The sequence below is a fragment of the Hyperolius riggenbachi genome, chromosome 1 (assembly GCF_040937935.1).
Source record: "Hyperolius riggenbachi isolate aHypRig1 chromosome 1, aHypRig1.pri, whole genome shotgun sequence".
Taxonomy (NCBI): domain Eukaryota; kingdom Metazoa; phylum Chordata; class Amphibia; order Anura; family Hyperoliidae; genus Hyperolius; species Hyperolius riggenbachi.
Genome location: NC_090646.1, coordinates 221,517,343 through 221,530,482, shown reverse-complemented (window position 1 = coordinate 221,530,482; position 13,140 = coordinate 221,517,343). Strand labels below are relative to the sequence as shown.

Here is a 13,140-nt window from a genome sequence, read left to right as displayed (position 1 = left end):
TTCCCCAGTATAGGTTGTATGGAGTAGTTGCCCCTAGTATAGGTACTAGTCTGTAGTTAGCCCAGCATAGGTAGCCTGGAGTAGTTGCCCCCAGCATTGGTAGTCTGTAATAGTTGCCCCCCATATAGGTAGTGTGGCATAGTTTTCCCCAGTATAGAGTAGTTGCCCCTAGTATAGGTAGTCTGTAGTTAGCCCAGCATAGGTAGCCTGGAGTAGTTGCCCCCAGCATTGGTAGCCTGGAATAGTTGCCCCCCCCCCCATATACGTAGTGAGGCATAGTTTCAACCAGTATAGGTAGTATGGAGTAGTTGCCTCTAGTATATGTAGCCTGGAATGGTTTCTCCCAGTATAGGTAGTCTGGAACAGTTGCCTTTAATATAGGTTGCCTGGAATACTTTCTCCCAGTTTAGGTAGTATTCAATAGTTGTCCCTAATATAGGTCGTCAGTAATAGTTATCCCAGCAAAGGTAGCCGGGAATAATTGCCCCCTGCATAGGTAACGGCATGTGGAATAGTTGCCCCCAGTATAGGTAGACTAGAATAGTTGTTCCAGTATAGATAGCCTGGAATAGTTGCCTGCAGTATAGGTAGCATGGAATAGTTACCCCCAATATAGGTAGTCTGGAATAGTTGCCCCAAGTATAGGAAGCCAGAGTCCACTGATGCCAGACTTCCTTTTACCACGCAGTTGTCCCCTACTTCATGGCACCTCTTCCTGCATCACAGTGAATGCAAAAAGACATGCCAATACTAGGGGGAGAGCTGAGTGATGACAAGAAGTCTGACATCACTGGACTCCCGGAAGCATGTGAGATAATAGGCCAGAAGGCCCAGAACACTGCAGCTGAACAGGGGGCCAGTTGTCACCACCCCTGCAAGCTGACACCTGAGACACCCACTTGATAAAACATGGCAGAGTCCATATCCCTCAATCTTAAACATAGATAGCACCCTCTTTCATATCTATTTCTTACACTTACTAAAATAAAGTGCATTCAATGAACAATGCCAAACAACATAACAACAAGTTACAACTTTTTCCAATCTTGGCAACAATTGTTTACCCACTGTAACTGTTCCTAAATGAAAAAATTTTTTTCCAAAAACAACTCTGTTCAAGGAAGATTTTTGTTCAGGAAAACTAGCATACGAACTCGCTCTGGGTCCAATCTACTCCGTTTCCTATCAACTATATTGCCAGATGTGCTGAATAGTCTTTCTGAGATTACAGTTGAAGGTGGTGTGATTAAGAACTTTTTAGAGAGTTTTCTCAGATTCTGATATTTTTTGTTTTCCTTCCAGTATTTGAAAATATCAGAGGATGGTTGAAGCAGTGGTTCTGCTAGGTAGGCATTAATTTCTTCCTCCGGGGATAGACGGCAACTCTGCTCACTGCTGTTGGAAGATGGTACCATCAGTTGAGAGTAGTAGCTCCACATACTATGACCTCCTTGTTGTTCTGTTGATGTTTGACTGGTGTCTCTTACTAGTCCTTGTGTTGATGTACAAAGATCAGCATCCTCGACTTGCATACTCAAATCAGTAATTTCAATGGCCAACGTTGATTTAGCTGCATCCAGATTTTCTCTGTTAAAAAAAACATTTCCCTTGAATCGGGGATCCAGTAGGGTAGCAAGAGCATAGAATTTTTCTGACTCTACAGAGTGATAGCGCCTTCTCATAGATGCGAGCAAATCATTGCGAAATCCCTGTACAGATCCAACACTGGATTTGAAGGTCTGCAATGCACGAATAGTACTATTCACTAAAGGTATTATTTCGGATATTGTGACTTGGCTTGAACTGGCCACAAAAGTTGCTTTATCAAAGACATCTAGAATTCTTATCACTTCTTCTATAACTGTCCACTGCCGAGCAGTAAGATCTACCTGAAAATTTAGGTCTGAAGCAGACAGTAAAACAGCTTGCTTTTGTTCCATGAGACGAGCTAGCATGTGAAGCTGAGAGTTCCATCTAGTTGGTTCGTCTTGTATCAGACGACGAGGTTTTGTATTTAACTTGGCTTGAGCAGATCTTAAGGTCTTCATGGCTTTAGAAGAGTGTTTGTAATGTCCTACAATGCTCCGACAGGATGACATAATATCTTTAATTTCAGTCTTGTTCAGCAAACCATCTTTTAGAACTAATTGGAAGGTATGAGCCAGGCAAGGCAAATGGTGAAATGGACTGCGCTGTAAAGCTGCTACCACATTAGGACCATTGTCTCTCATGACACACACAACTTTTTGTGACAGATTCCAATCTTTCAGAGTAGTGGTAATGAAAGTTTCAATTGCAGATGCTGTATGTGAAACCTCAGGAAAGGGAATACATTCCAAGCACAAGTGATGATACTGAAAGTTTTCATCTAAGAAGTGTACTGTCAAACTGAGGTAGTCATCACAAGACGTAGATGTCCACATGTCTGTTGTGAGTCCAATAAAATTGGTTTTTCCTAGAAGGTCCTCAACTTTTGTCTTTACCTCTTCATACATCAGTGGAATTACCTTTTCTGCCAAGTGTTTCCTGCTTGGGATGACATATCTTGGCTCTAGGTGGTTTAACAACTTTCTGAAACCTCTATCCTCTACTATGGATAGCGGTTGGTTATCTTTGCAGATCATTTCAGCAACTAACCTTGTAACTGTTTTAGCTCTTTTGTCTCCAGGTTTAAAACTTTGCGTTTTATCAAGAAAAGCTGCCATAGTCCATTGGTTGGAAGGTGGTGGTACTATTTTGCGTTTCACTGGGGGTAATTTGAATGGACTTTGTGTAAAAGATGACTCTGCTGGTCCTGGACTAGGAGCTGGACTACACATTGATGCAGGACTATCAACAGAAGCTACTTCATCTGGGGCTGGGTCGTCGTTGTCTTCACTTGCTAAATCTGCACTGACCGACAGAGGGCTTGAGGTTGATGGTGAAGCTGGAGGCAATACTGGCGATGGTGACCGTGTACCTTTCAGTTCCTGAAATTTAGACAAATGCTTGGCTTTCAAATGTTTCCACATTGCTGAGGTGGTATGGGACCCTTTTCCTCTTGATATCTTTGCCAAACACAGGTTGCAATTAGCATAATTTTCATCTTGTGCAATTTGGAAATGGATCCAGATACTGGATGCTGGTGGAGATGTCATCATATGAGGTGCTATTGGCACACTCTGAAAGTTCAACAAAAAAATAAATAAATAAATGCTCTCTTTTGTACCCCTACATTTACTATTGCTCACTGTCACTACTCTCTTCTTCTCATGCTTGCCAGCTCTCTAGAAAAATAGTGTCTCCTTAGTAGACTAGATACAGGACCCTCAGAGTCACCTTAAAGTTGATATACTGTATTATGCCCTCATTACTACTACTAGGTAATGCCCCCTCAGTATAAAGCACACTTAGGAATAAAATACCCACTTCAGTACATAGTGACCCTCAAATAAAGAATCAATCATCAACAATAATAGTTTTCTTACTGTAACACTGTCTGTGGTGGTCTCTCTGTCTTTGGCGGCAGCTTGTGTGAGGCTCAGGCAACAGCGTCAGCGAGTATCTGGCTTGTGTGGGGCTTGGACTGCAGGCATTCATAAAGGGAGAAGGGTAGGAAAGGCTCATTATATGAGTTCAACCAAACCTTTTCTCAAAGAACAAGCACATAATAATCAAATGAAATGACAGTATAGGTAGCTTCTGGTAAAGGTGCCCCCAGTATAGAGATAGCCAGGCATAGTTGCCCCCAGTATAGATAGCCAGGCATAGTTGCCCCCAGTATAGATAGCCAGGCATAGGTGCCCCCAGTACAGATAGCCAGGCATAGGTGCCCCCAGTACAGATAGCCAGGCATAGTTGCCCCCAGTATAGATAGCCAGGCATAGGTGCCCCCAGTATAGATAGCCAGGCATAGGTGCCCCCAGTATAGATAGCCAGGCATAGGTGCCCACAGTTTAGCTAGCGTAGCAAGGCATAGGTAGTCAGGTACAGTACATTGTGCCCCTCAAAGACAAACAGAATGCGAGTATAGTACTTTTCTTACTGTAGCAAGATGTCTGTGGTGGTCTCTGTCTTGGGCGGCAGCTTGTGTGAGGCTCGGGCGGCAGCTTGTGTGAGGCTCAGGCAACAGCGAGTATTGGACTGCAGGCATTCATAAAGGGAGAAGGGTAGGAAAGGCTCATATGAGTTCAACCAAACCTTTTCTCAAAGAACAAGCACATGATAATTAAAATACCAGTATAGGTAGCTTCTGGTAAAGGTTCCCCCAGTATAGGTAGCCAGGCATAGGTGCCCCCTAGTACAGATAGCCAGGCATAGGTGCCCCCAGTACAGATAGCCAGGCATAGGTGCCCCCAGTACAGATAGCCAGGCATAGGTGCCCCCAGTATAGGTAGCTTATGGTTCAGGTGCCCACAGTTTAGCTAGCGTAGCAAGGCATAGGTAGTCAGGTACAGTACATTGTGCCCCTCAAAGACAAACAGAATGCGAGTATAGTACTTTTCTTACTGTAGCAAGATGTCTGTGGTGGTCTCTGTCTTGGGCGGCAGCTTGTGTGAGGCTCGGGCGGCAGCTTGTGTGAGGCTCAGGCAACAGCGAGTATTGGACTGCAGGCATTCATAAAGGGAGAAGGGTAGGAAAGGCTCATATGAGTTCAACCAAACCTTTTCTCAAAGAACAAGCACATGATAATTAAAATACCAGTATAGGTAGCTTCTGGTAAAGGTTCCCCCAGTATAGGTAGCCAGGCATAGGTGCCCCCTAGTACAGATAGCCAGGCATAGGTGCCCCCAGTACAGATAGCCAGGCATAGGTGCCCCCAGTACAGATAGCCAGGCATAGGTGCCCCCAGTATAGGTAGCTTATGGTTCAGGTGCCCACAGTTTAGCTAGCGTAGCAAGGCATAGGTAGTCAGGTACAGTACATTGTGCCCCTCAAAGACAAACAGAATGCGAGTATAGTACTTTTCTTACTGTAGCAAGATGTCTGTGGTGGTCTCTGTCTTGGGCGGCAGCTTGTGTGAGGCTCGGGCGGCAGCTTGTGTGAGGCTCAGGCAACAGCGAGTATTGGACTGCAGGCATTCATAAAGGGAGAAGGGTAGGAAAGGCTCATATGAGTTCAACCAAACCTTTTCTCAAAGAACAAGCACATGATAATTAAAATACCAGTATAGGTAGCTTCTGGTAAAGGTTCCCCCAGTATAGGTAGCCAGGCATAGGTGCCCCCTAGTACAGGTAGCCAGGCATAGGTGCCCCCTAGTACAGGTAGAAAGGCATAGGTGCCCCCTAGTACAGGTAGCCAGGCATAGGTGCCCCCAGTACAGGTAGCCAGGCATAGGTCCCCCCCAGTATAGATAGCCAGGCATAGGTGCCCCCAGTACAGATAGCCAGGCATAGGTGCCCCCAGTACAGATAGCCAGGCATAGGTGCCCCCAGTACAGATAGCCAGGCATAGGTGCCCCCAGTACAGATAGCCAGGCATAGGTGCCCCCAGTATAGGTAGCTTATGGTTCAGGTGCCCACAGTTTAGCTAGCGTAGCAAGGCATAGGTAGTCAGGTACAGTACATTGTGCCCCTCAAAGACAAACAGAATGCGAGTATAGTACTTTTCTTACTGTAGCAAGATGTCTGTGGTGGTCTCTGTCTTGGGCGGCAGCTTGTGTGAGGCTCGGGCGGCAGCTTGTGTGAGGCTCAGGCAACAGCGAGTATTGGACTGCAGGCATTCATAAAGGGAGAAGGGTAGGAAAGGCTCATATGAGTTCAACCAAACCTTTTCTCAAAGAACAAGCACATGATAATTAAAATACCAGTATAGGTAGCTTCTGGTAAAGGTTCCCCCAGTATAGGTAGCCAGGCATAGGTGCCCCCAGTATAGGTAGCCAGGCATAGGTGCCCCCAGTATAGGTAGCCAGGCATAGGTCCCCCCCAGTATAGGTAGCCAGGCATAGGTCCCCCCCAGTATAGGTAGCCAGGCATAGGTCCCCCCAGTGTAGGTAGCCAGGCATAGGTTCCCCCCCCCCAGTGTAGGTAGCCAGGCATAGGTCCCCCCAGTATAGGTAGCCAGGCATAGGTCCCCCCCCAGTATAGGTAGCCAGGCATAGGTGCCCCCAGTATAGATAGCCAGGCACAGGTGCCCCCTAGTACAGATAACCAGGCATAGGCGCCCCCTAGTACAGGTAGCCAGGCATAGGTCCCCCCCAGTGTAGGTAGCCAGGCATTGGTCCCCCCAGTGTAGGTAGCCAGGCATAGGTCCCCCCAGTATAGATAGCCAGGCATAGGTCCCCCCCAGTGTAGGTAGCCAGGCATAGGTCCCCCCAGTATAGGTAGCCAGGCATAGGTCCCCCCCAGTGTAGGTAGCCAGGCATAGGTCCCCCCCAGTATAGGTAGCCAGGCATAGGTCCCCCCCAGTATAGGTAGCCAGGCATAGGTCCCCCCCAGTATAGGTAGCCAGGCATAGGTCCCCCCCAGTATAGGTAGCCAGGCATAGGTCCCCCCCAGTATAGGTAGCCAGGCATAGGTCCCTCCCAGTATAGGTAGCCAGGCATAGGTCCCCCCCAGTGTAGGTAGCCAGGCATAGGTCCCCCCCAGTATAGGTAGCCAGGCATAGGTCCCCCCCAGTGTAGGTAGCCAGGCATTGGTCCCCCCAGTGTAGGTAGCCAGGCATAGGTCCCCCCCAGTGTAGGTAGCCAGGCATAGGTCCCCCCCAGTATAGGTAGCCAGGCATAGGTCCCCCCCAGTATAGGTAGCCAGGCATAGGTCCCCCCCCAGTATAGGTAGCCAGGCATAGGTGCCCCCAGTATAGATAGCCAGGCACAGGTGCCCCCTAGTACAGGTAACCAGGCATAGGCGCCCCCTAGTACAGGTAGCCCCCAGTGTAGGTAGCCAGGCATAGGTTCCCCCCCCCCCAGTGTAGGTAGCCAGGCATAGGTCCCCCCAGTATAGGTAGCCAGGCATAGGTCCCCCCCAGTGTAGGTAGCCAGGCATAGGTCCCCCCCAGTGTAGGTAGCCAGGCATAGGTCCCCCCCAGTATAGGTAGCCAGGCATAGGTCCCCCCCAGTATAGGTAGCCAGGCATAGGTCCCCCCCAGTATAGGTAGCCAGGCATAGGTCCCTCCCAGTATAGGTAGCCAGGCATAGGTCCCCCCCAGTGTAGGTAGCCAGGCATAGGTCCCCCCCAGTGTAGGTAGCCAGGCATAGGTCCCCCCCAGTATAGGTAGCCAGGCATAGGTCCCCCCCAGTATAGGTAGCCAGGCATAGGTCCCCCCCCAGTATAGGTAGCCAGGCATAGGTGCCCCCAGTATAGATAGCCAGGCACAGGTGCCCCCTAGTACAGGTAACCAGGCATAGGCGCCCCCTAGTACAGGTAGCCCCCAGTGTAGGTAGCCAGGCATAGGTTCCCCCCCCCCCCCCAGTGTAGGTAGCCAGGCATAGGTCCCCCCAGTATAGGTAGCCAGGCATAGGTCCCCCCCAGTGTAGGTAGCCAGGCATAGGTCCCCCCCAGTGTAGGTAGCCAGGCATAGGTCCCCCCCAGTATAGGTAGCCAGGCATAGGTCCCCCCCAGTATAGGTAGCCAGGCATAGGTCCCCCCCAGTATAGGTAGCCAGGCATAGGTCCCTCCCAGTATAGGTAGCCAGGCATAGGTCCCCCCCAGTGTAGGTAGCCAGGCATAGGTCCCCCCCAGTGTAGGTAGCCAGGCATAGGTCCCCCCCAGCGTTGGTAGCCATTGGTAGTAGGCCGCCCGACCTCACGTAGGCCCGCACCCGCCCGCACCCGACCCCGCCCGACCCCCACCCCCCTCATCCATCCAGGCAGCAAGTCTTCTAGGGCCCCCGGGCCCCCGGGCACCCCCCCACCTACACATACTGTACCTGACCTGTCGCCCGTCCGTCCACGCCCGTCCGTCCACGCCCGTCCGTCCACGCCTTCAGCTCTTGCGACGTCCACGCCGGGTCTTCTCCTTCTTCAAGGCAGCGTCAACGTCATCACGCGGCGAGCGGGAACGCGAGGTCGGAGGTGGTCGCGCTGACGTCACAAGCGACGCGTAATGCGACGTAATGATGCGGCGGGTTGCGCGGATTCGTCGGATTCGAATGCGCGCAAAAGCATGGGGATTTGAATCCACGAATCTCGAATCTTTCTTAAGATTCGATGGATTCGTGGATTCGCCGGATTCGAAGTCCCATCCCTACTTGAAACTGTTTTTAGTCTGTCATTTCAATACGTTTTGAAAGTCAAATTTGAAATATGTATGTGAGTGCACTGTTTTTTTACACAACATGTAAATCAAAAACTTCTTTAACCTTGTTAAATATTGAACTACTATAATCTGGTGTATCAAAGCAAATAGGATCTGGTATCACTTCCAGCATCTCAAGATATAAAACATTCATGCTAGGGTACTCTAGCTGATGAACAGGTACGGTTACTGAACTGTGGTTTAATCATTTGCAGACAACAATATAAAATCAATGGAAATATTTCATTGTACAGAACCTGATGCTATTTTAAACAAATACATGAATCATACTTTTGATGTGGAATTTTTATCTGTAACCAATTATATAGAGACCACAACCCAAACAGGGAAATTAGTAAGTAACTGCACAGTTATAAAAAAGATCCTGGCACTCGGGCAGCTCAGTGGTTGGTGCTGCTGTCTTTCAGTGCTAGAGCCTCAGTTATACGGCATGTTCATGACATATGGTCTGTGGCACTTATACCATGCATCAGATATAAATAAAAGTACAACCCTTCCCAAAATGATCATGCCTATCAGTGACTTCACATCTGTCTGTGATACCGGCATACAGGACTTTGGAAATTTAAAAACATACTTTATGTATGAAGATATGAATATTTTTAAAGGTTGAGAGATATATTTCATTCATATTCATTCATATTCATTTAGAGCAAACATCTTCTACAGTGCTTTAAAGAGGGGCTCATAATCTATACCATAGTTATGTGCTGTGTTTACTCATCTTGGGTTCTACTATTACTATACTACTACTATTACTATATTACTATTACTATTACAAAGTCTACCAATAAATATTGGATTACTTTCTTCCTGTGTTGGATGGCAGTGAGTCTGTCTAGGGCATCTAAGCTGATGAATCTGTTGAACTGCTAATGGAAAGAATATTGACTCAGAGTGTTTGCCTGCATCTCCCCATCACTAGAATGATAGTAAGCAGTGGCACAGCTAGAGAGTATGGGGCCCCATAGCAGAATTTTTGTGGTGCCATCATATCTAGGCACTCTTGAGCAATGCTATCTGCTCCTGCCCTATGAATATGAATTGACTGGTCAATTTACATTCTTGTGCAATGCACACTGTGTATAGTGCATTAGCACTGAGACGAAGTCAGAGGGTGGAGCAACAAAACAAAGTTAAAGGAATACTAGCGATTTAAGCATTTTTTTTAAATGCTGTATGTTAGGGCACACATTACCACAAGCACTAAGAGCAATTTCCTTCCTCATACAGCTCTGCCTCTCTGCTGTAAAATCCTCTGTCAGTTTTTAGATACAAAAGTGAGTTAAAGGGCTAGACCCTGTCCCTGCACAGGGGGGTTGCTATCAACTCCTCAGTGTATAGTTTAATTATCCCTTTGCTGAAACAATCTTATTCAGATGGTGGTAAGGGGTTACAGATTCCAGTAATGTGTGTTCATTGTCTTCTGTTCTCTGACTGATAAAGATCATGATAATGCCTTTGTAAGCAGGGTCTCTCCCTCTCATAGCAGCCTATGAAGTAGATGCAGCCTGGAGTGTATCATCATCACAAGCCAGTCAGTCAGTCAGTCAGTCAGTCAGGAATAGTGTACAGTATACATAATACACATCTCCCTCTTTCAGCAATATTAACAGCACATCTAGTTACCTGTTACCTCCTCAGATCTCCTCATGTCTCCTGCATGCTGTGACACAGTGAAGTATATTTGTGAGCTGTGTAAGGAATTAAGGATGATTTATAAGCAGGGAGAGAGCTAGAGAGGACTGGGTGAACAAATAAAGTTCTCCTAGCACTAGTGGTAATGTGTACCCTAATATAGAGTGTTAAAAAAAAAGTTGTTTTAATCGAAAGTATTCCTTTAATAGTGAGCACACCAAGTACCATCTGGGCCCTCCTCTTCTCCAGGGCCCCATAGCAGTTGCTATGGCTGCTATGGCTATTGCTATGTCCCTGATAGTAAGTGGTCTCTTATTGTGTATCTTTAATTTAGTGTTGCTGTTTTGCCACCATGAATAACAAAATACATATAAAAACTCATTTTTAGGGCTCAAGTAATAATAAATATTCGTATGCATTCCTCAACACTGTAGACTGCTTTTCGATCTCTAAATTCAATAAAATCTGGTCAAAGTGAAAATATTTTGCAAATTGCAAATACATATTTTTTTAATGCATACCTTAGATGACATATGATATATAGAGATGTCGCGAACCTCCGATTTTCGGTTCGCGAACCCCGTTCGCAAACCTTCACGGAAGGTTCGGTTCGCATAAAAGTTCGCGAACCGCAATAGACTTCAATGGGGAGGCGAACTTTGAAAACTAGAAACATTTCTGCTGGCCAGAAAAGTGATGGAAAAGATGTTTCAAGGTGTCTAACACCTGAGATCTTTCAGTGACTACAAGAGGGGGGGGGGGGGGGGAATCAAAAATACCTTATAGTTTTTGAGAAAATCAATTTTAAAGTAACTCCTTCTGACCGTGGGAAAATTAAGCGCCCGCCGACTTTAGCAGTTAATAGCAAAGCCGCTTTAAAAGCTAGAAACCCCAAACTTGCAGAAAATGTTAAGAAGAACAGTGGGAATAAGAGGAAATTTTTTTTTTCAAAAAGACCTTATAGTTTTTGAGAAAATCAATTTTAAAGTTTCAATGTAAATTCTCCTTCTCACCGTGGGAAAATATACCCCCGCCGACTTTAATGGTTAATTGCAAAGCCCCTTTAAAAGCTAGCAACACCAAAATTACTGGGAATGTTAAGAAGAACAGTGGGAACAAGAGGAAAAAAATTTTTTCGAAAAGACCTTATAGTTTTTGAGAAAATCGATTTTAAAGTAAAAAAAAAAAGAGTCGATTCATAAAAAAAAGAACCGATTCATTAAAAAGATCCGGCTCATTCATGAGCCCTTAGTATAGCAGAGAATGCGTCCTCGGAAGGCCGTGAAGCTGCTGGCTCCCACTGTTGTCTCTCCCCACCTGCCTGCACCTGTCAACCCCCACCTAGGGTGCACTGGGTGCCAGCCTAGGTGGGGGTTCACAGGTGCAGGCAGGCAGGTGGGGAGAGACAGCGGGAGCTAGCAGCTATGCGTCCAAAAGGACTTTTGGAAGCATTCTCTGCTATGCGGGTGGGGGGCTTCGGAGATCTTCAATCAACTTAATAGAAGATCGCAACATAAGAGGATACAGTTCGTTGGATCATTTACCGAGGATATTGCCGTGGGAAATTTTTTTTAAAGGTACAGGTAAGTATTTCTGGTTAATTAAGAAAATTAAAGGACTTTTTTCGTCGTTGTGTTTTTATTTCATTTAACCCTTTGTGGAAATGGGTAGGGGTACTTTGTACCTCTATACTCATTTATCCTGGGAGGGGGTGGGCATCTGGGGTCCCCTTATTAAAGGGGACTCCCAGATGCCACCATGAAACCCCCCCCCAGGGAGTCGTCGCCCCCACCTCCTCCTGGGGCACCGGAGGTGGGGAAGAGCCCCTTGTCCATGGATTGGACAAGGGCTCGGGGGGGGGGGGGGGGAAGGGGAAGGCTTGGCTGCCCCTCCCCCCCCCCCGGAGCCCCCCATACCATGGACCATGCGGGCTGGTATAGCTCAGGGTGCGAAGCACCAGCCGGCCAGGCCTCCGCATTCTGGCTATCCCAGCCTGCATGGGGGACAAGGGGTTACAGAGGCTCGGGAGGGGGGACCCCATGTCATTTTTTTTCAGATTTCCCACACTCAGCACATAAAAATAATAAAAAAAAAAAAAAAAAATAATAAATAAATATATATATATATATATATATATATATATATATATATATATATATATAATTTTTTATTTTATTATTTTTATTTATTATCATATATATATACACATGCATACACACACATATACATATATACACATATATATATATATATATATATATATATATATATATATATATATAATTTTTTATTTTATTATTTTTATTTATTATTATATATATATACACATGCATACACACACATATACATATATACATATATATATATATATATATATATATATATATATATATATATATATACATATATATATATATATATATATATATATATATATATATACATATATACATATATATATATATATATATATATATATATATAATATATATACCGTATATACTCGCATACAAGCCGAATTTTTGACCCCCCAAAAAGGGGCCAAAAGTTGGGGATTCAGCTTGTATGCGAGTCATGTTGGTCCGCGGGTCCCCCCCCCTCTGCTGGTCTGCGGGTCCCCCGCTCCCCCCATGGCCGCCGCCGCTGCTATTACCTGGCCGCATCTTCTATTTCAGTCTCCGTGCTTGTAAACATTCACAGCAGCGCGCCCGGCGCTGCTACTGTGACGAGCGGCGAGCCAGGAGAGAGCGGTTCCCATAGTAACAGGAAGCCGCGCTCTTTCCTGCCTCCTGCCTCGTCACAGTAGCAGCGCCGGGCGCGCTGCTGTGAATGTTTACAAGCACGGAGACTGAAATAGAAGATGCGGCCAGGTAATAGCAGCGGCGGCGGCCATGGGGGGAGCGGGGGACCCGCAGACCAGCGGAGGGGGGGGGACTACTGTGACGAGGCAGGAGGCAGGAAAGAGCGCGGCTTCCTGTTACTATGGGAACTATGGGAACCGCTCTCTCCTGGCTCGCCGCTCGTCACAGTAGCAGCGCCGGGCGCGCTGCTGTGAATGTTTACAAGCACGGAGACTGAAATAGAAGATGCGGCCAGGTAATAGCAGCGGCGGCGGCCATGGGGGGAGCGGGGAACTGTACTAGCTAATCTGGGGCACTTTACTAGCTATACTGAGCACTATACTAGCTAAACTGGGGCACTATACTAGCTATACTGAGCGCTATACTGAGCACTATACTAGCTAAACTGGGGCACTATACTAGCTATA

General features: G+C 46.6%; 1 protein-coding gene across 1 annotated transcript; it reads right to left on the bottom strand.

Moving 5' to 3' along the window:
* Positions 1–1,115: 1,115 nt before the first annotated feature.
* LOC137568480 (zinc finger BED domain-containing protein 4-like) lies at positions 1,116–3,011 on the bottom strand. Its single transcript, XM_068278767.1, has one exon. The coding sequence runs from the start codon at positions 3,009–3,011 to the stop codon at positions 1,116–1,118; it is 1,896 nt and encodes a 631-aa protein (XP_068134868.1).
* Positions 3,012–13,140: the final 10,129 nt, after the last annotated feature.